The sequence below is a fragment of the Halichondria panicea genome, chromosome 6, assembly GCF_963675165.1.
Source record: "Halichondria panicea chromosome 6, odHalPani1.1, whole genome shotgun sequence".
NCBI classification, from domain to species: Eukaryota; Metazoa; Porifera; class Demospongiae; order Suberitida; family Halichondriidae; genus Halichondria; species Halichondria panicea.
In genome coordinates this window covers 2,584,289-2,611,642 of record NC_087382.1, presented here as the reverse complement: position 1 = coordinate 2,611,642, position 27,354 = coordinate 2,584,289, and the positions used below count along the sequence as shown (strand labels likewise).

The following is a 27,354-nucleotide window of genomic DNA, read 5'->3' as shown; positions in this document are numbered from 1 at the left end:
ACATGCTCAGTACTTCCTAGTGGAGAGGTCATTGTGTAGCCGAATTATTAACACTGTGGACTTCAATTCCTCTGTATTAATCAAGTCGTATAGCTGGGTATAAGTTGACTATTATAATCTTCAAAATGGCTAATAAACATAGAAGTATACAGACTAAAACTTTGACTATGCACATGCATTCGTCCCATAATACCGAAATTGTGTACATGTACTTTCCATGCACTTGGACTGTGTTACTGTATATTTTTCTAGAACTGTATAGCTGCTGCTGAACTTAATTTAACATTATTGGAGACCATGAACATCCTAGATTATGTATAATTACAAGTTCTTGAGTTTGTGCAATGTTGTTAGAGTGTGTTATTTTGCATAATAAAGTACGTGTCTTCGAAGCTTTCCTATAATTGTCAACTGCGAAATCTGTGAACATACACCACCAAACAATATATACAATCTATATACTTTTGTATTGTGCAGTAAATTGATTTTTCGTCCACTGCATTATTATAGTAGTGATACAACATGCATGCATGCCAATATACAGAGCACTGAGCAAGATACAGTAAATCACTAATAATTATTGATGATTTGTTTATACAGAATAACTCCCCATGCATGCACACATGCACACGCGCACGTACACATACACATACATATACTCTGTCACACATGAGCACACACACACACAGCTCAAGATACAGTAAATCACTAATAATTATTGATGATCTGTTTATACAGAATAACTCACCATGCACACGCGCACGTACACATACACATACTCTGTCACACATGAGCACACTCACGCCCACACACACACACACAGCTCGGGACTCAATAATTAAAGGTATACCTAATGGGATCTCAATATCTACAGTTACTGTAGATCTTTATTCCACCTCCAGTCTTCCCGGCAGTGTAGTCCCTGAGATTGTAGGCATAACCATCAAACTGGATTTTGTATCTATGTGTAAATTCTACATGTATAATTATATAGGAATGATTTCAGTATTCAAAAATGTGTGCTAATGGCCCCTATATTATAAAGCTGTACAGTCACTTACAGTGTAGATGTATAGGGAAGATAACATTGTCTAGCTATACATGTAGATATACTGAGGGAAGATTATCAGTGGTTTTGTGGGTCCTTCACTTCCTATCTAATCCCATGACTTAGAGCTAGGGCCTATAGGGGTGAGTACCAAGGTGAGTGCATTTATAGCCCATCTCAAAGTTGCAATAGATCAATTCAAGAGCCTCAGTTCAATAGAGCTTATCAATAATAATTATAGCTAATAAGCCTTTTAGCAATAGTTCTAGATCTACACTAACATTGATGTGCACTATAATTATTTCAGTCTGCCATTGTATGAATTAAATGCCCTGGTCCACTCACAGGCTAACTGTCAATGGCCACTCAAGCAACCCCCGACCATTCTCCAGAATATCTGTCCTTCCAAGAGAACTTTGAAGCATTGGTGTCCACATTCAAAGCTCAACCTGCTGCATACGCTGATAGCCTCTTCTCCAATGGCTACATACCAGACGAAGTTCTCGAGTTCTCTAGACTGAATGGAGTTATGGACTCCAATAAATCTCGAAAGATTCTAGATGCCATTATCTCTGGAATTAAGCTCAATCCCAGTGTATTCCATGGCTTTATCGCTGCCATCACTGGCCCTTCTACTGACGATGTTGTCAAGAAACTACACGATAGTTACAAGCGTCACAAGACTGCGACCAGCCGTGTTGAACAGCTACAACTCTCTCCACCCCCACACCAGCAATCTCCACCAGAGGCTCCGATGTCCTTCAGTTTCCCACACCTCGACACCTCTAGCCTTGATGAGGATGATAGAATTGAATTGGAGGATCGGCTCAGGCGTGATACAACGAAAATGATGTTTGATTTCACTGCTTTTACTCTAAATATCCAAAAGTCATTTGAAAAACGGATCCAATTGGATAAGATTAAATATTCGGTTCTCAACCTCGAAATGTTTGATCCAGAAGATAAGCAAGAAATCAAAAATGCCCAAAATTTGGCCCAAATCTTCATGACTCTACGTATACGGGAATACATCTCCTTCTTCAATCATGAGATAGTGCAGTACCTCATCGAGCTGCTGGGATCACCAGACGACAAAACACAACTGAGTGAGTATTGCTCCGCACTTGATCAGTTTGGCCAGCGAAATGTGTTTGAAATTCCGGCCGAAGTTTTCTCCGCAAAATCTCGTAACAAAACGGCCAAAGTACTTGTTCTCAAGTGCACTGAGCGAGTAGCCACACTGGAGTATGTAAAAAGGCTGACACAAAGAATCGCTGAAGCACTTGGTCTACAAGGAGCAGCGCTACAACTCCGTTCAGTCAGACAAGGCTGCTTGGAGCTCCACTTTCTCATCACTGTAGCTGTTGCCAAGCGTATCTATCCTGTGTCCCCTACTGTACAGGCAGCTCTCAGTGCAATGGGGGTCAAAGTTCTCACCTGTGGAAGTACAGATGAGGTGGAGACATTTCTGCTGGAACAGTAAGTTCTTGGGGACCTATATCTACTACCTGGCATATTGTACAGTATTAAGTTATTAACAAGCATGCATGGGTCCTAATACCATAATACTCGAATTCGTTATTCTAATACAGTAAGTTAATTACAAGTACAAGTATGTACATGTCACGTACAGGGATCTGAGCAAACTCAAACTAGAAGTTGTTGAGGAGATGCCTAAGGACACAAGTACGACCACCTTCACTCCAATGGACACTAAACGTGAGTGTTAGCCAATCTAACTTACTCTTTAGTGCTTATTTACTGTCATCTAGACTTTAACTTTGCATGCATTTTTGACACACAATAATTATCTCTCTATACACAGAGAAAACTCTCCCAAGGTACAGGGAATTACACGGGATGTGTGAGAAACTGATGCCTGAGGGCACGAGTACAACCACATTCACTCAAATAAAGGACACTAAATGTGAGTGTTTGGCCATCTTGATTTTCCTATAAGTATTGTTCTTTAGATGCAAGAGGCTCGGATACAGTGGAGACAACAAAGAGAGATTCTAAGGACACTCAACCTGTCAAGAAGGTGTGTACATGTAGTGTGTGAATGAGATTCCTAGTTATAGCCCCAAATATACTATTATGTAATAGCTGTGATACAGGCTTTTTATAGAGACCCTAAATGTCCACATTGTGGGACACTCACTTTCAACAGCGAAATTTTCGAAGAATTGATTGGCCTCTAAATTTTATTGAATAAATTTCGTAGGTCAACTCTTTACCCGAAGAACTCCCAGGCCACGCCTTCAATATTTGTACACTATATCAGATAATTATTCTCGTATAGGATTTCCTATAATTATAATACTTACATGTCATAAATATTTTTCTAAAGGTACTGTACTTAATCAGTGTTGTCCACTGCAATAATCACATTCATTTTGTGTTCGATCTTATTGTAATTTAGCCAACGTTTCCGTCATAAAGGTACTGTACATTCTAGTGGAGTGGTAGGCGTCACCTCTTAAGCTAATTAGAGAAAGTGATTTAGTGTGCATACAATTATTGCTACAAGTAACACTCGTTTGTTAGTAGACACTATCCTAGTTACACTCATTCATTATTCAGGGTCCCCCTCCCAGAGAGTTGAGACCTCCACTCACTCTGAAATGGAGAAGAGGAAATGACTGCCAATCAAGATGGGTGACGGCGTACAGAGTGTTGTTATCGGTGACACGGTGTATGTTGGTGGAGGGCTTGCAAACAGTGATCCTGACAGTTGTACAGTGATGAAGCTCGAGCAAGATAAATGGACCAAACTACCAGATTACACTGCCTATTGGTTCGCTATGACATCACACGAAAATCAACTAATACTGGTGGGAGGACGTGATCCAAACAATTACGAACGCATCAATCAACTTGCAGTGTTTGAGTCAGGGGAATGGACTCATCCGCACCCACCAATGAACATTGCTCGTGATTCCTCAACAGCTGTCTCCTTCAACAACCACATCATTGTAGCTGGTGGGCATGATGATAAAGGACTTACCTCCTCTGTGGAGGTGTTGGACGTGGCATCAAGAAGATGGTACATTGCTCAGTCACTACCTAACAAACGAGTAGCACTGCAATCAACTCTCATAGAAAACATCCTCTACCTAATGGGAGGTTACGGTCACAGTTGGAAGCCAACCAAGATAGTGCACCACGTCGACCTCAATGAACTCATTGCAAAGGCCTGTTCCAACCTGGACACACCCACTCTCTGGCAGACAATTGAAGACACACCACTCGTGTATTCAGCTCCACTCAGTATTAGGAGGTCACTATTAGCCGTTGGTGGACAAGATGACAGATTTAACCTAAGTTCATCGATCCACCTCTATCAGCCTGACACCAGGAGGTGGATGAAAGTGGGAGACCTGCCTACTGCACGATACAACTGCACATGTTCAGTACTTCCTAGTGGAGAGGTCATTATAGCAGGAGGATGGGATAGACTTCGTTATACTAACACTGTGGACTTCCTCTTAATTAATTAATAGCTAGTGTTTAGGTCCGTTTGTATCATAACTATTATTCGAAAATGTTGAAGTACATGATGAATTGAACTCGTATTAATGCAATCAAGAAACGACTAATAAACACATTCAGAGTAGAGGGTGACTATTGTGTTGAGTTAAACAGTTTATCTTTGACCACTTGTCCCATGAGACCGTGGACAGCCTCTATAGTTGCCTTGGAGCTGTGGGGGGTGAGAGTAACAATATAACATGTACATGTCGTGCTCACATTTATAATTGTCAACACAGGCAGGGGGGACTATATTGTAGCTAGGTGCATGTGAGCAGTGTAGAGACATTTAATTATATGCATGCATGATTACACTTTTATTTTGGTGTATCAACTATGAATGGTGTTCACAAGTCATGTGTGTGGGAATCAGGAAATCAAAGAAGTTTCAGTGTGGACTGGAGAAAAGTGAGCGGATATTGTAGAGTTGTCACTGGACGAAAAGTAAAATTTCCTGCTACAGTGCAGGCCTGAAATCCTGCACTTTCTCGAAGAACATCACATTTCCTGACCCGTCCTGTAGCAGTATAGGGCACAATTTCCTGTAGACTTCCGTACACCTATCCTGCAAAACTTCAGGATAGGTGCGGGAAATTGCAGGAAATTGCGCCCTGTCCTGTACATCTCAGGAAATTTAGCTTTTTGCCCAGTGTGTACAAGTGTAACAAAATCATTCATGATTGCAGAATATATTTGATTGCTTTTCTCTCTATATAGCTAGATCTACACATGCAGATAATATATATATCTGTGATCCAGTTATTCCAGCACCTCGACACTTCTATAATAGCCTTCATAAGAATTAAGATCAGTGCATGGCTGACAACACTGCTTTTACTCTGAAAAACGTATCCCATTAGAAGATAAAAGATATTGTCCATCGTTGATCGTGAACAGGAGATTTACCCGGACATGCAGGAAGACTTGCAAATTAAACAATGGAGGCTCTTTTCGTGAGGTTGATAGGTCTCTTTCAGTAAAATCGTTGTGATAATGCATGGATACAGAATTCAAGTTATGGTAGCGGAAATAGTGTTTTTCATTCTAATTAAGGTAGATCTATTATTTTTAATTGGGTCATGAGTTAATTAACTAACCAATTTCATAGCTGGACATTGCATCTTTATATAGCTATCTTTTAGAAAGCTATACTATTGATCTTACATGTAGGAAGGTCTAATGTACTACGTATATTAATCGCAAATATTTTAACTATATCAAACATCTGTCCCAAAGGTTGTCTCATGTGTGTACAAATAGTATAGCTGAAGGTGGTGTGTCAATGGTCCCACTATACTACGTATTGCTGCTGAAAAGATTCAACGATTTGGTCATCCCTGACCTTTTTGTAATGCTATTCAAATACTATTCAGGTAGAGATTTCAATAGTTTCGTTTTTCGTTTAGATTGCGTCTTTGAATAATAACATTAAATAGCATAAGTGTGCATTATGCTATTTAATGTAGGTGTCACATGACCACTTTTGTGCACTGTATAGTGGTCACGTGATCAGCACTTAAATATAATAGGGTTGTTATAAAACAGGGAATGAGAAATGAGGAAATGAGAAATGAGGAAATGAGGAAATGAGGAAATAAGAAATAGGAAATGAGGAAATGAAGAAATGAGACGAGAAATGAGCTGTTAGGCAGAACATATCTATGGGCAGAGCAAGTCTGAAGACGAAGCTAACATCTACTGAGCTACAGGTACGTACCTCCTGGTGACAAGTCTCCTGGTGCTCTGCCACCATACAGAACTTATGTTCCTCTGGTACACGGTGTGACACTCTCTACCTCTATCTACTTGTGTGCCATGTACGACTGGCATGGTTCAAACATCAGATCTACCTACGTAACGGTACTTACATGTTCTGTCCTACAGTCCCACAGTCTCAAACAATTTACCTATGCATGGCTATACTGGCAATACATTCACTGATTTCACAATGGGGTGGGCAAGTGATAGTCAATGGACTGGACTCAATGTCAACATCTACATGTAAGTAACAGCAAGAAACCTCCAAAACTGTTTGTCAAACCAAGCAAATTCTAATGATCTGCCAGTCCTGTCGTAAAGCTGCAGGAAGTAATTACATTAGTACACTGTACTGGTATCATATCCAATCTCGCTACAGGGTGAAGAAAGCAATTCCCATTACCATTCTCACAAGCAATGCCTAGTGAAAGCTGATGCTACCTTTAAGGAAGAAAGCTCACTGTGCCATCTGAAGCGATGGTGAAATTTAATTCTTACAATGTGTCCGACAACCAGTACTGTGTGGAGGTGCCACTAGTACACACACACCCACTGCCGAAGTCGACCAGCCAGAGCTTATTTAACTTACAGGGGACACATAATGCTCACTATAACTATAGCTGTAATTATATATTTGATAACTAAATACTTAGTCACCTACTAGCTTCTTGGCTGATATCAGTCATTACTTTTGTGCATCTATATAATAATTATTATTATAACAATGTCATAATTATTGTGATGGAAATTAATGCCATGGTGATGATCGTAACCATAAATATATTATTATTATTCTATTTCTTATTTCTTCATTTCCTCATTTCCTATTTCTTATTTCCTCATTTCCTCATTTTTTATTTCTCATTTCCTCATTTCTCATTCCCTGTTTTATAACAACCCAATATAATATCAGGACTGTGATCTCATGGATCTGCTGGACTCTGCAGAGGAGCCCCACCCCATTTCACTGTCTGAAAACCAGGGGGGCAGTTGCCCCCCCAGCCCCCCTGGTTCTTACGGCCCTGCTTCTCCAGTTGTCTATACTGAGTCCAGTGGTGGATCCAGTGGGGGGGATGGAGCACGTCCCTGGCCTTGATGACAAGCCTGAAGCTAGAACTAGCTATTAAATAGCTGAGGTAGAGTGGTTCTAGCCTCCTCTGGTCCACCTGTGTAGTCCATAGCTCCCTCACCACCAACTATTGAACATTATCACTTTGTCTTGTAATAAAAATTATGTGTTTATCAATTGTCAATCTATGAATAATGTTATCTCCAGAAAAGGGGGTGGGGTCTGGTAGTTGCTCGTTTGTTATTCTCTACTTTTGCCTCAGTCTGTGATCAAAATAAGGAAACTGTAGCCTCTGGATTATTATCAGTGAGTGCACGCAGTATCTACTGTTTTTACTGTGCATGATTTATTGTATGAAACCACAACCCAAATAATTATTACTTTCCACACTCTACAGAGAAAATGTCTGACGATCTCACAACAGCAGATCTAAAAAAAGTGTACCTCGCTACTTTTGATGCTCGAATGAAATGGCGAAACATCATGTTGATGCTCGAAGTCTCTGCAGCTACCCTTGAGACCATCGGCAATGAATGGAGTAACAATCCTGAAGACTGCTATCGTGAGGGTCTGTTGGAATGGCTGAAAGGTGGGGAGAGAAGCTGGACGAATATTGTCAAAGCTTTGTCCAGTCCTATTGTGGGCCAAAGTGACATAGCCAGGATCGTTGAGAAAGATCACGTGCAGTCTACCACTCCTACTGATGTGAAGTCAGAGAGTAAGTATACTACATGCATACCTGCTTGAATAACACTCACTACCTCACCCACTCCCACACACAATATTCCACAGCCGAATATTGCCAAAAGATTAATGACGATTTGACCATTTTCCTAAACCAACTACTCGGTAAAGGTGCTTATGGGGCAGTCTTTAAAAGCTGCTACAGGGGCGAGATGTGTGCAGTCAAAGTGCTGCTTCACGATGCTATGGAGATGCAGACAGATCTACCAATAGGAACAAATGAAGAAGCTAGCAAAGCATTTGATCATGAGTGTGATTTTCTCGAGTCGCTTCAGCACCCAAACATTGTTCAGTATTTTTCGACTGCTAAGCACCCCAAATCAGGTGGTACAATCCTCATTGTTGAGCTGATGGATTGCAATCTGAGATCCTATTTCTCCAGCCTTGGTGAAAAGTCCCTCACTAGCGAATGTGAAATTAGCCTCTCCAAAGACGTGTCTTGTGGTCTGGCCTACATTCACAGCAAGCAGATTATACACCGTGACCTCTGTAGCGATAACGTCTTGCTGAAGCTTGCACAACCAGTGCCTGTTGCAAAGATTTCCGACTTTGGCATGTCACGTCTATACGATCCCTCCAAGCTTAGCCACACCCTCACGGCCGTTGGTCACCGTATGGGGTATCTACCTCCCGAGGCTGAAGAGAAGAAATACGATAGTAGCCTGGATGTATTTTCCCTTGGGGTAATTATGGTGCAGATTGTTTGCAAGCTGGAGACAATCAAATCAGCCAAGGATCGATCAGACCATGTTGCCCAGATCCCTCACACACACAGGTTGAGGAAGGTTATCGACAGTTGTTTGCAAGAAGACATGACGAGGAGACCATCTGCCAGGGACATCTGTGAGTCTATTTAATAGGAAGTGTGTGATAATTATGTGAAATGAACATATAGATTCAAATCAGCTGTGACACGTATCAACATCCTATAATGTCTGTATTCGTATAGTCAATGCATTGCTCATGTTTTTCGTATAGTCATTGAGCCACCCTTAATAAGAAGAGACCTCCCACTAGTAAGGAAAGTGAAGGTTCATCAGAGTGTATCTCTGACAGTACAAGCTCAGGGCACAAACCTCACCTATCAGTGGACAAAAGATGGTGCTCCTCTCAGAGATGAAGATGACGGCTACCAAGGTGTGTCCACTTCCTCTCTCACTATCAGACACACTTCACTGGAGCAGAGCGGAGACTATCAATGTGTGGTGGAAAATGAGGGAGGCTCCGTGACGTCCAGTACATGCAAAGTCACTGTTGGTGAGAAATAATATAAATAATCTGTACATTTGAGCATGCCTACATGTGGTGCATGACTGTGTATTTTACATTTGGGTCGATCTTTTCCAGCGGTGGATCCAGGAAAAATGAAAGGGGGGTTACAAACTACGAGTGCGCAGCGAGTAGTGAAAGTCACCCGCAGCGTTAAATGTTTTGGGGTGACGCCCACTTCCAGTCACACGTAACTAGGGGAAATCCCATACTCAGCCAGGGGAAGTCCCATAATAGATCGACTTGCGTATATAGCTAGCTAGCTGCCACGAACATGCAGTCAACTAGCTAGCCTAGGCTAACCTGAACACTCCTTTGGCAGTTGATACATCAAAACAACAGGTAAAATCATTGAATCAAATTACAATAGCTACAAAAACTGATAAATAGCTAGCTGGTAGCTGTAGTAAAGCCACAATAGCTAGACTGAAAAGGGGGGATCCGTGGCACCCTGGGATCTCCCCCTGGATCCGCCACTGTCTTGATGCAAATATTCCCATCTTCGGTTGTTTTGTAGTAGATAGCAATGTGTGTCAATCCATTCGAGAATGCGCTTATAATGCAGTCATTTTCGAGCCCCACTCAATAACCGGAGTCTCTGTGATGAGGGCTGACTCGCTAGCTATAGTGAGCAAGATAGGCAAGCAGGCAACCCTAACTGGATCTATTATGTTACAGTTCATTTTACAGTTCCTTTTACAACAATTAATTCGTATTATATTGACCAGGAACAAAGGAGTCCAAGTCTAGTGGCGGATCCACGGATCCCCCCTTTCATGCAGTCTAGCTACTATGGCTTTAATATAGCATGGCAACCAAGAAACTGGATTATTGGCGCTTACTCGATTATAAGCGTATCTTTATTTTAAGCGCATGCTCAACTGCAGGCTTTTTATACTCGAATTGAAGCGCTTTTCCAATTATGTGAAGGTTATTATTAGAATTGATTCAACTAATTTTGTTTATCTATGAGCTAGTTAGCTTGTACAGTGCATGATAGCTATATAGCTGGTGATATCCATCTGTAAGGACTCTCTGGGCATGCTGTTACCTTGTCTGATCATGCTGAGAGAATGTGAGACATGGATGAGTTCCAAGTTCCTGGTCAATATGAATGTTTTTATAATATGAATTTAAATGATGTAAAATGAACTGTAAAATGAATTGTAACATAATAGATCCAGTTAGGGTTGCCTGCTTGCCTTGCTTGCTCACTTTCTAGCCAGCTTGCGAGTCAGCAATCATCATAGAGACATCCGGTTGCTGAGTGGGGCTCAAAATGACTGCATTATAGGCGCATTCTTGAATAAAGCGTAGAGCTCTGCTATTGACCCTAAAAGCGCATGCGCTAACAGTTTCTACGGTAGCTGCTTTGCATAATTGGAAAATTGCTTTAATTTGAGGACAAAACTAGCAGTTGAAAATGCAATTAAAACAATAAAATCGAGTAAGCGCTGCTTCTACGGTGTTCAGTTATCTGGCCTACTTTGGTAATCACGGTGTCCGAATAATTGAGGTTCTACTGTAGTGGATAAAGGCATGTTTCTGTGTCAATTTGTCATTTATATTTTTCTCGTAGTCATTGAGTCGCCCTCGATAAGAAAAGACCTCCCACTAGTAAGGACAGTGAAGGTCCATCAGAGTGTCTCTCTGACAGTACAAGCTCAGGGCACAGGTCTCACCTATCAGTGGACAAAAGATGGTGCTCTTCTCACAGATGAAGATGATGGCTACCAAGGTGTGTCCACTTCCTCTCTCACCATGAGACAGGCCTCACTGGAGCAGAGCGGAGAGTATCAATGTGTGGTGGAGAATGAGGGAGGCTGTGTGTGGTCCAGTACATGCAAAGTCACTATTGGTGAGAGAGCATAATTATAAGTTAAATCATTATCTATACATTTGAACATTCCTGCATGCATGTGGTGCATGACTGCGTATTTTACATTTGGGTCGATCGTTTGATGCATGTTCATTGGTTTGTGGTAGATTGCAATTTGTAGATCCTTATCATCCGTATAACGCCACTCCAAATGAGACTGTAGTTTCCTGTCCAACTTGCGATTCTTGCTTTAGCTACCTGATTAATAGTCATTATGGCCATTATTTCTCTAATTATCCAATGAAATATTGAAATTACTTTTTTCTTGTTCTTTGTTGCCTCCAAGCACATGTTGGCTGAATTTTTGTGGCTACTTAATTAATGACGTTATCAATATTCATAGTAATGAATAATGATAATACTGCTCACATCCGCTTATAATTTACTGGAGTCTCTGACGGGAAACTAAAGTCTCATTTGGAGTGGCCTAATATCCAGATATTAATCGATTGTTTGTCCTAATGACTTGACAGTTGCAACGATTATCCGGAACCATGATTAGCTGTTTTGATAGATCAAAGTTCAACTAATAATCAGAAAATTGTTGTCTTTTAAGTGCGTATGTACATTAACAGCTGTTACCATGGAGACAGGCACCTTCTGCGGATGCACATGCATACGGCAATGTGCACTACATTTTGCACTGCTGTTATATTTTATGCATGCTTGGATCAAGGCATTTATCCATTTGATTATCCGGCATATTCAATTATCTGGCCTGTTTCTGGAACCAAGGCCGGATAATTGAGGTTCTACTGTAGTGGGTATAAATGCGTGTTTCCGTGTCAATTTGCTTTTCTCGTAGTCATTGAGTCGATCAATTTGTCATTTATATTTTTCTCGTAGTCATTGAGTCACCCTCAATAAGAAGAGACCTTCCACTAGTATGGAAAGTGAAGGTCCATCAGAGTGTCTCTCTGACAGTAAAAGCTCAGGGCACAGGCCTCACCTATCAGTGGACAAAAGGTGGTACTCCTCTCAGAGATGAAGACGATGGCTACCAAGGTGTGTCCACTTCCTCTCTCACCATGAGACAGGCCTCACTGGAGCAGAGCGGAGAGTATCAATGTGTGGTGGAGAATGAGGGAGGCTCTGTGACGTCCAGTACATGCAAAGTCACTGTTGGTGAGATATCATAATTATAAATTAGGTCATCTCGTTTGAGCATGCATACATGTGACTGTGCATGTGTTTTACATTTATGTCAATCTTTTGATTTATATGGCATGTTTGTTGCTTTTGTGGTAGCTATAGCAATGTGCATGTTTCTATCAGATTATCGATCGATTGTCCTTGACTTGTATTATACAGTACGTAAAATGCATGTTTCTGTAAACTTGAGTTGATCAACTTTTCTTTTAGTCATGGAACCGCCTTCAATAAGAAGAAACCTCCCACTAATATGGAAAGTGAAGGTCCACCAGAGTTTTTCTCTGACAGTACAAGCTCAGGGCACAGACCTCACCTATCAGTGGACAAAAGATGGTGCTCCTCTCAGAGATGAAGACGATGGCTACCAAGGTGTGTCCACTTCCTCTCTCACTATGAGACAGGCCTCATTGGAGCACAGCGGAGAGTATCAATGTGTGGTGGAGAATGAGGGAGGCTCTGTGACGTCCAGTACATGCAAAGTCACTGTTGGTGAGATATCATAATTATAAATTAGGTTATCTCGTTTGAGCATGCATACATGTGACTGTGCACGTGTTTTACATTTATGTCAATCTTTTGATTTATATGGCATGTTTGTTGGTTTTGTGGTAGCTATAGCAATGTGCATGTAAATCATTATCATTATTTTGTCTCTATATCAGATTATCGATCGATTGTCCTTGACTTGTATTATACAGCACGAAAAATGCATGTTTCTGTAAACTTGAGTTGATCAACTTTTTTTTAGTCATGGAACCGCCTTCAATAAGAAGAAACCTCCCACTAATATGGAAAGTGAAGGTCCATCAGAGTTTTTCTCTGACAGTACAAGCTCAGGGAACAGGCCTCACCTATCAGTGGACAAAAGATGGTGCTCCTCTCAGAGATGAAGATGATGGCTACCAAGGTGTGTCCACTTCCTCTCTCACTATGAGACAGGCCTCATTGGAGCAGAGCGGAGAGTATCAATGTGTGGTAGAGAATGAGGGAGGCTCTGTGACGTCCAGTACATGCAAAGTCACTGTTGGTGAGATATCATAATTATAAATTAGGTTATCTTGTTTGAGCATGCATACATGTGACTGTGCACGTGTTTTACATTTATGTCAATCTTTTGATTTATATGGCATGTTTGTTGGTTTTGTGGTAGCTATAGCAATGTGCATGTAAATCATTATCATTTGTCTCTATCAGATTATCGATCGATTGTCCTTGACTTGTATTATACAGTACGAAAAATGCATGTTTCTGTAAACTTGAGTTGATTAACTTTTATTTTAGTCATGGAACCACCCTCGATAAGAAGAAACCTCCCACTAATATGGAAAGTGAAGGTTCATCAGAGTTTTTCTCTGACAGTACAAGCTCAGGGCACAGACCTCACCTATCAGTGGACAAAAGATGGTGCTCCTCTCAGAGATGAAGATGATGGCTATCGAGGTGTGTCCACTTCCTCTCTCACCATGAAACAGGCCTCACTGGAGCAGAGCGGAGACTATCAATGTGTGGTGGAGAATGATGTAGGCTCTGGGACGTCCAGTACATGCAAAGTCACTGTTGGTGAGATAGAATAATACTTAGATAATCTGCATTCCTGTATGCATGTCAGTGTAGTGTATGACTGTGTATTTTACAGTTGAGTCAATCTTTTGGTGCAAATAATCGCAGATAGCAGTGGTGTACAGTGGCGGATCCAGGGGAAGATCCCAGGGTGCCACGGATCCCCCCTTTCAGTCTAGCTATTGTGGCTTTACTACAACTACAACTACCAGCTAGCTATTTATCAGTTTTGTAGCTATTGTAATTTGATTCAATGATTGTACCTGTTGTTCTGATGCATCAACTGCCAAAGGAGTGTTCAGGTTAGCCTAGGCTAGCTAGTTGACTGTTTGTGGCAGCTAGCTAGCTCTACGCAAGTGTATTATGGGACTTCCCCTGGCTGAGTATGGGATTTTCCCTAGTCATGTGTGACCAGAAGTGAGCGTAACCCCAACAAATTTAGCGAATTTCACTACTCGTGCTGCGCGCTTGTAGTTTGCAACCCCCCTTTCATTTTTCCTGGATCCGCCACTGGTGTAGGAAGGGGGAGGGCTCCAGGGGCTGGAGCCCCTTTCTAGGTTATTAAGTAGAGATAACTTATCCAAGCTGCACTATGTCGATAAACCTTACTCTTTTTTCCATTCAAATAACTAGAGCCCTCCCCCCATTGAGAAATTGCTTCCCCTGGAGCCCCTTTCTAGGTTATTAAGTAGAGATGACTTATCCAAGCTGCACTATGTCGATAAGCCTTACTCTTTTTTCCATTCAAGTAACTAGAGCCCTCCCCCCATTGAGAAATTGCTTCCTACGCCACTGGATAGCAATGTGTCATCTGTCCCCCACTATAAATCCCCAATATAAAATTCAGACAATCCATTGACTGCTGTATTGTGTTATACAGTTACGCATGCAGTCCTGGATTATCTGGAAACCCGATTAACGTACATTTTTTTCGTATAATGGTGTTAAAGTTCAACTAATAATCAAAAAATAGGTGTGTCCCTTAGTGCGCATGCGCATTATCAGCTGTTACCATGGGAATAACTGGTATGCTTATATCTTCTGCAATACCCCTACGACCACATGCACTAAAGTAACCAGATGTCTCTGTAACGAGGGATGACTCATTAGCTAGCTAGAAGGTAAGCAAGCAGGCAAGCCTAACTGTAGATCTATACACAGCCAAAAATCCACAGGGCGTGTCAGGTCCGTTACATGTCCGTTACAGGACGTTTACTACATCCTGATACGGGACCGTTGGGTAGACACTACTAAACAGGCCGTTCACATACAGCCTGTAAACAGCCAGTACAAACTGCCTGTATCATACTGTTCTCATGCACAATTTAATAAGCTAGTATCATGCTTCAAAAGGTCACAATTCAAAGACAAAGAAGACAAGAACAAGATAATTATATATATATATTAATTTCTGTTCAGCTACATTATGTCTCTCATTATCATATCCGTGTCTTCACATCCCCACGGTGGCACTGCAGATAAAAACAACCAGTTGAACCGTACGTTAACGCCACATAAGTATACTAACTTACTGTATTTATATTCGTCTTGTTTTTGTGCACAAAGATAGACTCTGAGGAGAAGAGGCTGGGAATTATACAAAAAATACACCACTGCTTACCGGCGTACTATGAAGTCAGTGAACAGCTTGAAGGGCCGTTCTTCATCTCCGAGATAGCTCGCCAGCTGTACACTAATAATACTTATTCACATAGATTAAACTAAGTTGCTTACCAGGCAATTGTTGCATTCTCTTTATCATTCGTCTAAAAACTTCAATCTATGAGGCATATAATGCACCACCAAACACATACAAAATAATGGCACTTACCTAACACATCCAGACTCCAACTCGGCATGCCAATAAAGAAATCTATTAAATAACATGTGTAATGAGTGCTAAAGATGAAAACAATAAACAAACCTTGAGTTTTGCAACATCTGAAGAAGAGTTAGAAGATTAAAAGAAGAACACACCACTGTCCACTGTGAATAATCTTACCGGCGTACTATGAAGTCAGTCAACAGCTTACAGTGTGCTGTACACATTACAAGGGCTCTTTTTCATCTCGAAGATATCCCGCAACTGTACACCAATACGCTATTCACACAGATTACATACTTGCTGAATTTTCTTACCAGGAAACTGTTGCTTTATCTTTAGTTCATTCTTCTGACAACATCTAGTGTCTACAGAAGCAATAACGTATCACAAAACACAATAGAACAGTGGCACTTACGTAATTAGTCCAGACTTCAACTCGGCAGCATTATCTAAAGTCAATTTGATTGCGTGTTTAATATGTGAATGCTAGTGAAAGAGAATAACAAACCTGGGAGCATTCTTCAACACCTCTTTATCAATAGTGAAAAAACTTCAGATGGGAGCCTACGATGAGGAGGATTATTTAAAAAGGAAGCAAAACGAAACGTTTACCATGTAAAATTGGCCAGTGTTCCAGCTTCAAAAGTCCATAACAACGTGCAAACCTGAATTTATAAACATACAGTAGAGGTGAAATTTACAGACCTTTGCTGCCAACTACACTAGAGGTCAAATTCACTACAGATTTGAAATAGCTGTGGAACTAGAGGAACACAAACTGCATGCTATGAGAAAGTTCAATAAAAATAATATAACTGTTTAATATAATAACATGCTGCTACAGCTTCACCTTTTTCTGTTCACAGGTAGACTAATAGTGTATAGTCCTCTTCAAGTTGTCTTTTTGGACCAGCAGCTCCTCTTGATCTTGTGCATGTCGTGACAAGCAGCAGGATTTTTTCTCAGAGCTCTGTCTGTCTCATTCTCTTTTTGTAGTCAGGTGATGTCATCCTGCCCCAAGCTAGCGCATGCGCATAAGCTACAGCTGCAACAGCCGTATCAGGTGGTTGCTACGCCCTGATACAGGCCTGTATCCACGGGCTGTAAACAGGACGTGGGCTAACGTCCTGTTTACAGCCCGTGAGAACGGCCTGTATACAGGACGTGGGTTGGCTACATCCTGTATACAGGCCGTTCACGGCCCCGTAACGGCCCGTTTTCAACTAACGGCCTGAAACGGACCCGTGGATTTTTGGCTGTGTATATAATTATCATACTACAGTTCATTTTACAGTTCCTTTTACATGCACATATTGACCAACCTCATGCATCTATCAGAGCCGGAGGAAGCAAATATGAAGTGGTCAGGCTGGACCCATAAAGAGGGGTCTGAGGGTCCTCCACCAGAAAAAATTTTTGAATGGTGCTTGCTGGCGCATTCTGGTGCATTTTAGTGATATTAATTTTAAAATTGACATTTTAATTGAGACAATCACAAAAATTAATATTGGTACGGGTATATGAGGTTACAAAAGTGTGCACCTAAAACTTTCCTGAGACGGTGAATGATACCTTAGGGAAGGAGATGTTCTTCTGCTGGTTTGGAGAGGCACCAATGTGAGGACACTGAAAGGAACTCGATTGCAGTTTGGAGAGAGACATTTTCTTCTGGCTTGCAGCTAGATCTGACACTTGATCGCTCAATTGCTGGTTTTTGTACTTGACTTTTCCAATTATGCGAAGCAGCTAATTTCGTTTATCTATATAATTTATATATAATTATGAGCTAGCTCGCTTGTACAGTATAATTTATGGTAGCTATAATTATAGCTGGTGATATCCATCTGGAAAGACTCTCTGGGCATGCTGTTATCCGCTTGTCTGACCATGCTGAGAGAATGTGAGACATAGACAGGGCCGGCGGAACCGCTCAGGTTGGTCAGGCCAAAACCTGACCAATTTTCGCGTTCACTTATTTATTTGGTAACTGTCATTAACGAAAAATTATTCGGTTTGGTAATAATCGTTACTGACAACAGTGCTGGTAATAGTAGTAGTACTGCATGTGCGCTTAAAGTTTAAAATAAAGATACGCTTAAAATTGAGTAAGCGAAATCCAATTTCTATATACGGTAATCATGCAGTTGTCCGGCCTACTTTGGTAACTATGGCGTCCGGATAATTGAGGTTCTACTGTAGTGGGTAAATCCATGTTCCCGTGTCAATTTGCTATTTTACATTTTCGTAGCCATTGAGTCGCCCTCGATAAGAAAAGACCTCCCACTAGTATGGAAAGTGAAGGCCCACCAGAGTGTCTCTCTGACAGTACAAGCTCAGGGAACAGACCTCACCTATCAGTGGACAAAAGATGGTGCTCCTCTCACAGATGAAGATGATGGCTACCAAGGTGTGTCCACTTCCTCTCTCACCATGAGACAGGCCTCACTGGAACAGAGCGGAGAGTATCAATGTGTGGTGGAGAATGAGGGAGGCTTTGTGACGTCCAGTACATGCAAAGTCACTGTTGGTGAGATAGCATAATTATAAGTTAAATCATCATCCGTACGTTTGAGCATGTCTGCATGCATGCATGTGCATGGTGCATGACTGTGTATTTTACATCTGGGTCGATCGTTTGATGAATGTTCATTGGTTTGTGGTAGATAGCAATTTGTAGATCCTTATCATCCGTTTCGTTGTATAAAATCCAGATTGTTTGCCCTTGACTTGTATTATGACAGTGCAATGATTATCCGGAACTATGATTGGCTGTTTTGATAAGATCAAAGTTCAACTAATAATCAGAAAATGTGTGTGTCTTTTAAGTGCATTTACACATTAACAGCTGTTACCATGGAGACAGGCATATTCTGCGGATGCGCATGCATACGGCAATGTGCACTACGTTTTGCACTGCTGTTATATTATGTAATTAAGTGCTTGGATCAAGGCCATTTGATTATCCGGCATATTCAGTTATCTGGCCTGTTTCTAGAACCAAAGGCCGGATAATTGAGGTTCTACTGTAGTGGGTATAAATGCATGTTTTCGTGTCAATTTGCTATTTTTTCATATAGTGAATGAGTCGCTGTCGATAATAAGAGACCTCCCACTAGTAAAGAAAGTGAAGGTCCATCAGAGTGTCTCTCTGACAGTACAAGCTCAGGGCACAGGCCTCACCTATCAGTGGACAAAAGATGGTGCTCCTCTCAGAGATGAAGATGATGGCTACAAAGGTGTGTCCACTTCCTCTCTCACCATGAGACAGACTTCACTGGAGCAGAGCGGAGAGTATCAATGTGTGGTGGAGAATGAGGGAGGCTCTGTGACGTCCAGTACATGCAAAGTCACTGTTGGTGAGATAGAATAATAATATAGTTAGCCTCGATTCAGGCCGATTAAAATACGGCCTGGTACCTATTTCATGGTAATAGTGCGCATGCGTTAGTTTATTCTCCAGAACCTGGGGAATCCCCTTTTTTCTTTCATTTTCTATATACGTACATCAGCTTAGCTCTCTACTGTGTTGTTCCAGAAGGCTTTAACACTAGTATGAAGCCAGAAAAGGCTCTCATCTACCTCTATGACGGTTGTATGGTCAGGATGTCTTACCTTGGATCTGTACAGGCTATGGGAAGTGTATGGTGCTTCAAACCACTACTTGCGAAGACAACCCGGCTATAGGACCATCCTATAGACGTAGTTTAGAGCCTCTTCTGTCTTAAAACTAGTGTTCAAGCTTTCTAGACCAACACAATAGACGGCATAAGCCACAGCTTCACAGAACTCAGTCATAGAGACAAAGTATTACGGAACATATTCATAGTAAACGAACTAATTTCCTGTGTAATTTACTAAGGTTTTACGTTCGTAGTACGATTACCCATATTCTGGGTAATTTAAAGCGCATGCGCACTATTACCCCGGGCCTGCAATAGGTATAATAGTTAATTATATCATAAGTTGTAAATGTACATCATTTGAGCATGCATATACATGCATGTGTGATTACATGTACTTCTGCTTTACTATGTGCATGCCCATACTTTCTATAACGTAGATTTACAATTTAGTCTTCAGTTGTAATTTTTGTATCTATATATAGTACGAGCTTGGATGTCAGTTATTTTCCCGTGGCTGGTGCTGGTTCTTTCAGTTCTGTTCTGTCTGGCTCTACTGAGTGCATGGTACTCTCAGTCTGTACAGAGAGTCACTCCTCCTTGTTTTCTGGATGAGGATAATGTAATGAGGTGTAATCAATGCAAAAAGATGACATATAGTTATAAAGATTGGCTAACTGCTAGTGAAGGTAAATATTCTATACCATATATATATGCACCCCATACATGTGCATGTGCTACACATGCATCGAGAGACCTACGTAATGTATGTCGATGTGGCAATGTAATCAATATTAGTCTCTGTATAAACTTGATGTTGTAAATTAACCTGCCATTTCATTGTGCAACGCCTCCTAGTATCACAAGATGACACCTGTAGAAGTATGGATGAGGCAACAAAGAGGAGGTTAAAGGACACTCAACCAGTGCGTACAGATAAGGCAACAAAGATGGGGTCGAAGGACACTCAACCAGCTAATAAAGTGCATACGGATGAGGCAACAAAGAGAGGGTGGAAGGACACTCAATCAGGTAATAAAGTACGTACGGATGAGGTAACAAAGAGAGAGTCAAAGGACACTCAACCAGCTAATAAAGTGCGTACGGATGAGGTAACAAAGAGAGAGACAAAGGACACTCAATCAGGTAATAAAGTGCGTACGGATAAGGCAACAAAGAGAGAATCGAAGGACACTCAACCAGGTAATAAAGTGCATACGGATGAGGCAACAAAGAGAGAGTCGAAGGACACTCAACCAGCTAATAAAATGCATACGGATGAGGCAACAAAGAGAGAGTCAAAGGACACTCAACCACCTAATAAAGTGCATACGGATGAGGTAGAGTCAAAAAAAACTCAACCAGTTAAGAAGGTTCTTACGTGTGAATGAGATTCCTAATTACAACTGCAGCAACGATTACTGTACCTGCAGGCTAACTATAATTATATATACTCACATCCTTTGAGTGTATAATTGTGTCATGATTAGTAAAACCAGTAGGTTTTACCATAGATAAAAGAGAGAAATGGATAGGAAACGGATCACGTGATCCCATAAGCTGCATATAAAATACATACACTGAGCTAAGATACAGCCGTGTTTCGCTCCCAAACCCCCAGGAAAACTACTTCTATGGCTGTTTTGAAAAATTCAGACCTTTCCAAGTCTCCCTACCACTTCAATTTAATGTCCCTTTATACTAGGTATCATTTGGAAATAACAGAAACTTTTTTGGGATTGCTAAGAAGTAGCTAGAGGTACAGAAACATTGCTTTCACTACTTAGGATGTTTCTTGTACCAATAACACCTATAATACAGCTAGAACAACCTATATAAGTAGTGTACTGTGTGTCATCTAGCCTCAGGTATTAAACAGAAGTAAAAGTTCAGCAGCAGGGTTCTCACACTGACAGTAAGACAATCATTTGTCTCTTTTTTGTGTTTTTGGCCATTTTTTTCCATGTACAGTAGGCGGCCTCGAATAAATCCCGGGGGAAACGCGGATAGTTTTCGAAGCGCTAAGTGTTTCCTATCCGATTTGTCTCTTTTATCTACATGTATGGTTTTACTAAGTTAGTGCTGTCACATGATCTCCAGCCAATCAGCTTATCTGAAAGTAGTCAGGTGACCATGGATTAAATAACTTAATCCACACTTAAGTGTGCTTTAAGTTGGTTTGTTAATGCACACTTTTTATCAAACAATCATAATACAAGCAGATTGAATATGTACACGTAAAGCAAAGCTGAAAAGTATTAGAAAGTTGAATGTTATTGTTTCGACTTGTTTCATGTGTACCAAATTGCTGACTTGACTATAGCATCGCTTTTTCGTCTGGAGAAATAGGCTCAGCTTGCTTCAAAGATGTACATACCTGTACCTAAGCCAGATCCATATAATCGTTTCATCAAAGGTGCTTCGAATATCATAGCTTTCCAAAAGAGCAAACCAGATACTCATTGCCATATAGTTTGTGCACAAAGTTTCCCATCCAGTAAGCCAGATCAGCTGGAGGCATATCCAGTTAGTGGGATTGGGACTGTTGGTCAGCAGGAGAAATAAATCGAGAACATGCCCAGTCAGTCCAGATAGCTTTAGATCGTATCTCCTTCTCCTTTGCATCAGTTACTGGATCTACAAACCTACTAAAACTTGCTATTACGTCTAGCTAGCTAGCTAGCCACCAGCAACTGATTTAAAATGTAGCTAGATCTAGCTGCCACGAGGCTAGAGCTCACGTGACAGCACTATAAATCCTTTAGAACACACCTAGCCAAGTCACGTGTTTTAATGCTGGTGCACTCGGATGGCCTCTCGGTTATGTAATGCACTCGGCTGCGCCTCGAGCACCACGTTAACCTCGAGGCCATCCTCGGCACGCACATTACAACACTTAATCTTGGCTAGGTGTGTTTTAAATAATACATAGGCAGTGGGTTTGCCCGTGTTTAGCAATATTTCACGTAATTATTTTGACTCATGTATCTTTAAGAGCTGTCCAGGAATTATAGGGCACTATAGCTCCAATTCTAGCTATAGTTTTTTCATGCTCTCTAACTATAGTTCTTGGAGCTTTAGTCTTGAGATAGACATGACTATATACTATCCTAGTATACAAATCACAGAGAAATGTATCTTATTATCCAGCTGAGCACCCCTTCTCTTCCAGATCTCTGCAGTTAGGCTGTTAGCTAGCTAGTATAGGCAAGGAAAACGATTCAGTCTCTAAACTGTGAGCTATTCTGGCTTAAATCTATATAAACTAGTCCTCTTTTGTGATCGTGGCCAGCTTCATGCAAATAAAAGTTCAGCCACGCCCAACTTGGCAGATAAGTTAATTATGACCCTTGTACGCTGTGGATGTGTGCCAGACTGGGACGAGTGGAACCTCCCTCGTTAAGCCCGTGGATAGAGACTCCGGAGTTAACGCTGAGCTCAGCTATAATCTTCAGGTGAAAGTACAAACCACAACAAGTGATAATAATTATTCAACAGCGATCGATTGTATTGCTCGTAGTAGTCTCAATCTACTATTGAGAAAATTCTCATAATAATTTATTAAGAAACCAGAGCAGAGGTTTAATTTTATTTAGACTGCATTACATCATATGTAATTAATCTGATTGGCTAAAAACAGTAGATTACGAAGAAGAAGCATAATCTACAAGAAGGTACTTATTCTACAGGAAATGGGCGCATATTCTACAGGAAGTGGACGCATATTCTACAGGAAATGGACGTATATTCTACAGGAAGTGACAAATAATTTGCAGGAAGTTCTCAAAAGTTGGAATGAAATTTTTAGTGAAAGTGACAAGAAGATGACAAAAACATTATAAAAAACAGAATGCAATAGTTTTTTCAGTCAATATCCATTCTTTCCATGTCCACTGTTGCTTTGTATTGCTTTTTCCAGTTGGGCATGGGCAGGGGGGCCAGGAAGCATCAAAAAAACACTTTAGCAGTCGCTTGACACTTTCTATGATTCCATGCCGGTCCAGTCTGCTCTATACCCCCTCCACTCCACCACAGTGCTTCATTCTTCTTCTTGTAGTGTTGCAGTCAGTTCTAGCATAGTTCTATGTTCTTTTTACTTGTCTGTTCTTTCCAGTATCTTCAAGAAGCGTTTCACAAGCTTTACTAAGTTTTACTGTAGTTTTTCGTTGTTTTGAAGCCGTCTTCTTGTCTTTTTCTGTCAACTGGTGTCTCTCACAGCTCGCACAAATTCAATTTCTGTTGCTACGCACCAAACCTGGCTTTTTATAACCACGCCTCGCGCATGCGCAATGAAGTCCAAATTAGATAGACCACACCTACTCGTAGAATATGCGTCTTAGTAACCACCTTGGTTACGGTTAGATTCCCTCGGCTTTGCGCCTCGGGTTAACCGCAACCGCGGAGGTTACATAGACGCATATTCTACTCTTAGGTGTAGTCTATCCTATACAACACTGCATCAGATTGATCAAAGCTGGATATTATATTATCCCCAACGTACCCATAGATCAGCTATGTAAATGTCACTACTAATCGCTTTCGCATGTTTTGAGGATACCAGATATATAATACCTTTGCCACCAGAGCTATAGTTATAATTACAATTTGCAACACAAGTTGTTATGGTTGTTCAACGATGCTACACTAGACACAGTCCTATGCTATTCATATTGAACAAGCTAGCCTATCCATCCAATCAAATTTTACCACTGCACATACTTCTATGTCTTTCGTGCAGACTCCCAACTCTGCGTTGGTGTTGTACAGCCTGGCCGACCAGACTGACAACTTCTTTGCACTTGACTACCTTAAGGCCATTCTAAACTCCCTCGACTTTGAAACCACCACCAGCTACGATGTGAGTACTATAATAATTATTAGAAACAGATCACGTGATCCCATAAGCTGCATATAAAATACATACACTGAGCTAAGATACAGCCGTGTTTCGCTCCCAAACCCCCAGGAAAACTACTTCTATGGCTGTTTTGAAAAAAAATTCAGACCTTTCCAAGTCTCCCTACCACTTCAATTTAATGTCCCTTTATACTAGGTATCATTTGGAAATAACAGAAACTTTTTTGGGATTGCTAAGAAGTAGCTAGAGGTACAGAAACATTGCTTTCACTACTTAGGATATTTCTTGTACCAATAACACCTATAATACAGCTAGAACAACCTATATAAGTAGTGTACTGTGTCATCTAGCCTCAGGTATTAAACAGAAGTAAAAGTTCAGCAGCAGGGTTCTCACACTGACAGTAAGACAATCATTACCCGAGGCGCGTGGGCGGCCACGGGTATAGTAGTCTGTTGGTTTGTTTGTTTGTTTGTTTGTTTGTTTGTCTGTTTGTCACGAGTATATCTACTCACCTGGATGCCATAGCGCTGCGTTTGCAGCATAGGTAGCCTTCACAGAACAATATCTTGATTTAAATAGTGGCAGATTTTGATGTTAAAGCTTCTTTGTCGAGCAAAAGCTAAGAAGCTTGAATAAGCTTGTGACTAGGTCTGCTTACCTGGATGTTCTAGCACTGCGTTTACAGCATGAGTAGCCTCCACACAACAAGTTAGTACTTTTGATAGTGGCAGCTTTCGGTGTTAAAGCTCCTTTGTCTAATAAAAGCGAGCAAAATGTAGCTTGAACAGAACTTGCACATGTGTTACTTATAACTGAAGTGATCCTGTATCAAGAACGATGGAACAGGGTCACTAAAGTAGAAAGCTGTATATACCAGGAACAATGGTCACTAAAGTAGAAGCTTGAATTATAGCTCCTGCTGCTGACTGGGATCCTACTCCATGCAGAACCTGGAGCCATACTTCTCTGAGACTCCAGGCTTCTTTACTGTGATCCCAATCCACAGTGCATATATCTAGACTATAGTACCACTACCTGTTCTCAAATGTTTCAGCATGCCTCCAGTCTGGTTTAGTTTTATTGCTCCTGAGTTGCTGTGCAAGTCATACATGATAACAACATCACTATATGCACTGCATTATATTTCTGGTTTCTTTTTAATCATGTCACCAGCCGAGGGTTTGCACTTTAGTGCTCTAGTTTGTCTCTTTTTTGTGTTTTTGGCCATTTTTTTCCATGTACAGTAGGCGGCCTCGAATAAATCCCGGGGGAAACGCGGATAGTTTTCGAGGCGCTAAGGGTTTCCTATCCATTTGTCTCTTTTATCTACAGACCTTTGCAGAGTTCTTGCAACTCGATGTCAAAAGCGGAAGTTACCGTCACGTGATATTCTTGTACATTAATTAAAGCCACACAACATCACGTGAGCCCAACATTGCTGAGTGAGGCAAGTTTTTTACATTGAGTTCTCAAGATGTATCACTAAATTACTTGTTACTAGTTATTCAGAGACGTCTGAAATAGGATTGTAGCTTCCCAGTATTATATGAAGTGGCTTGCCCCAGCCTGCCCGCTCATTTTGTGTTGCTGCAAGCTGTTGAGAGTCTAGTCATAGACAGTTAAAAGCTTGGAGCTAAGCCTTAGCTCCAGCTGGATATATAGTTCTGTGACACAGGCTGTGTGACTAACAGTAACTCACAAAATGATTGGAAATACCCAGGATAGCTTCAGCTAGCTAAGCCTTCCCTCTTATATATAGGTCGAATTTTTCCCAGTTTAACAAAATTAAATAGGCTCTATTGGAGAAAAAATTGGTTAGGAATGAGCCAGAATTCAATCTTTTTACGTAATGGTTCACGTGACAGGCACTTCCGCTCTAGACATCGAGTTGCAAGAAGCAAAGGTCTGTATGGTTTTACATAAGTTAGTGCTGATCACATAATCTCCAGCCAATCAGCTTATCTGAAAGTAGTCAGGTGACCATGGATTAAATAACTTAATCCACACTTAAGCCTCGAGGGCAAAGGCACTACTGAGCCAATATATCCAATGTGCACACGAGTGAGCTGTGTATAACAACTGATTTGTTGCATTCCTTGTGCATTCCTTTCCGTGTACACATCACTCCTTTTATAAGACAACTAGTTTCAACTACTTGTGGTGGCTGTGGAATGCACCCAGACAGCATGAAAAACGTTTTCTGTTTACCACTGAATCTGTTAACAGTGTTATACTATAAAAGGGACCGTTTCAGGTTACTGGGTAGAGGGTGGGCTTTAGGTAACTTCAGCCATACTATGCCAGTATCTAGATAGTGGCACAGTTCAAGGCTTGACCTGTGCCATATGGCAGATATTGGCACAGTGTTTCCTTTGATCTGCCCACTCAAAATGCAACAAAGGGCACTATAGCTCCAATTCTAGCTATAGTTTTTTCATGCTCTCTACCTAGTTCTTGGAACTTTAGTCTTGAGATAGACATGACTATACTATCCTAGTATACAAATCACAGGGAAATGTATCTTATTATCCAGCTGAGCCAGATCTCTGCTGTTAGCTAGCTATAGTATAGGCAAGGAAAACGATTCAGTCTCTAAACTGTGAGCTATTCTGTTAAATCTATATAAACTAGTCCTCTTTTGTGATCGTGGGGCCAGCTTCATGCAAATAAAGGTTCAGCCACCCCCAACTTGGCAGATAAGTTGATTATGACCCTTGTACGCTGTGGATGTGTGCCAGACTGGGACGAGTGGAACCTCCCTCGTTAAGCCCGTTGCCGTGGATAGAGACTCCGGAGTTAACGCTGAGCTCAGCTATAATCTACAGGTGAAAGTACAAACCACAACCAGTGATAATAATTATTCAACAGCGATCGATTGTATTGCTCGTAGTAGTCTCAATCAACTATTGAGAAAATTCTCATAATAATTTATTAAAAAACCAGAGCAGAGGTTTAGACTACATTACATCATATGTAATTGATCTGATTGGCTAAAAACAGTAGATTACATGGAAGCATAATCTACAGGAAGTGGACAC

The 27,354-nt window shown here is 41.0% G+C and overlaps 3 protein-coding genes and 1 long non-coding RNA gene across 7 annotated transcripts in view; 2 read left to right on the top strand and 2 right to left on the bottom strand.

Annotated features, from left to right (window-relative positions):
- The window catches only part of LOC135337077 (uncharacterized), a 60,257-nt gene that overhangs the window by 27,175 nt on the left and 5,728 nt on the right, over window positions 1-27,354 (top strand). Inside the window, exons 17-26 of the mRNA XM_064532975.1 lie at window positions 10,999-11,277; window positions 12,145-12,423; window positions 12,661-12,939; window positions 13,199-13,477; window positions 13,732-14,010; window positions 18,084-18,362; window positions 18,913-19,191; window positions 19,941-20,144; window positions 20,314-20,795; window positions 24,194-24,313. Of these exons, the coding sequence (XP_064389045.1) occupies window positions 10,999-11,277; window positions 12,145-12,423; window positions 12,661-12,939; window positions 13,199-13,477; window positions 13,732-14,010; window positions 18,084-18,362; window positions 18,913-19,191; window positions 19,941-20,144; window positions 20,314-20,795; window positions 24,194-24,313 (2,759 nt within the window). The remainder of the gene's footprint in view (window positions 1-10,998; window positions 11,278-12,144; window positions 12,424-12,660; window positions 12,940-13,198; window positions 13,478-13,731; window positions 14,011-18,083; window positions 18,363-18,912; window positions 19,192-19,940; window positions 20,145-20,313; window positions 20,796-24,193; window positions 24,314-27,354) is intronic.
- Window positions 1,142-4,598, top strand: LOC135337078 (uncharacterized). Its single transcript, XM_064532976.1, has 6 exons — window positions 1,142-1,203; window positions 1,396-2,527; window positions 2,682-2,767; window positions 2,874-2,975; window positions 3,022-3,089; window positions 3,632-4,598. Exons 2-6 carry the CDS (start codon window positions 1,407-1,409, stop codon window positions 3,791-3,793), a joined length of 1,539 nt encoding a protein of 512 aa, XP_064389046.1. The 5' UTR covers window positions 1,142-1,203; window positions 1,396-1,406; the 3' UTR covers window positions 3,794-4,598.
- The window catches only part of LOC135337080 (COP9 signalosome complex subunit 5-like), a 42,367-nt gene continuing 19,611 nt past the window's right edge, over window positions 4,599-27,354 (bottom strand). Inside the window, exon 8 of the mRNA XM_064532978.1 lies at window positions 4,599-4,751. Coding sequence (XP_064389048.1) covers window positions 4,673-4,751 — 79 coding nt within the window. The 3' untranslated portion in view covers window positions 4,599-4,672. The remainder of the gene's footprint in view (window positions 4,752-27,354) is intronic.
- LOC135337084 (uncharacterized) lies at window positions 15,365-16,828 on the bottom strand. 4 transcript variants are annotated; one of them, XR_010395020.1, is made up of 11 exons: window positions 16,686-16,828; window positions 16,448-16,500; window positions 16,344-16,399; window positions 16,251-16,284; window positions 16,150-16,200; window positions 15,935-16,096; window positions 15,842-15,883; window positions 15,745-15,790; window positions 15,632-15,696; window positions 15,543-15,583; window positions 15,365-15,482 (listed from the first exon to the last, which is right to left on the bottom strand). It is a non-coding gene; the product is annotated as an uncharacterized LOC135337084 (long non-coding RNA). The 4 variants fall into 4 exon arrangements; XR_010395021.1 differs by having other exon boundaries at window positions 15,935-15,951; window positions 16,013-16,096; window positions 16,448-16,724; XR_010395019.1 differs by having other exon boundaries at window positions 16,448-16,620; window positions 16,686-16,700.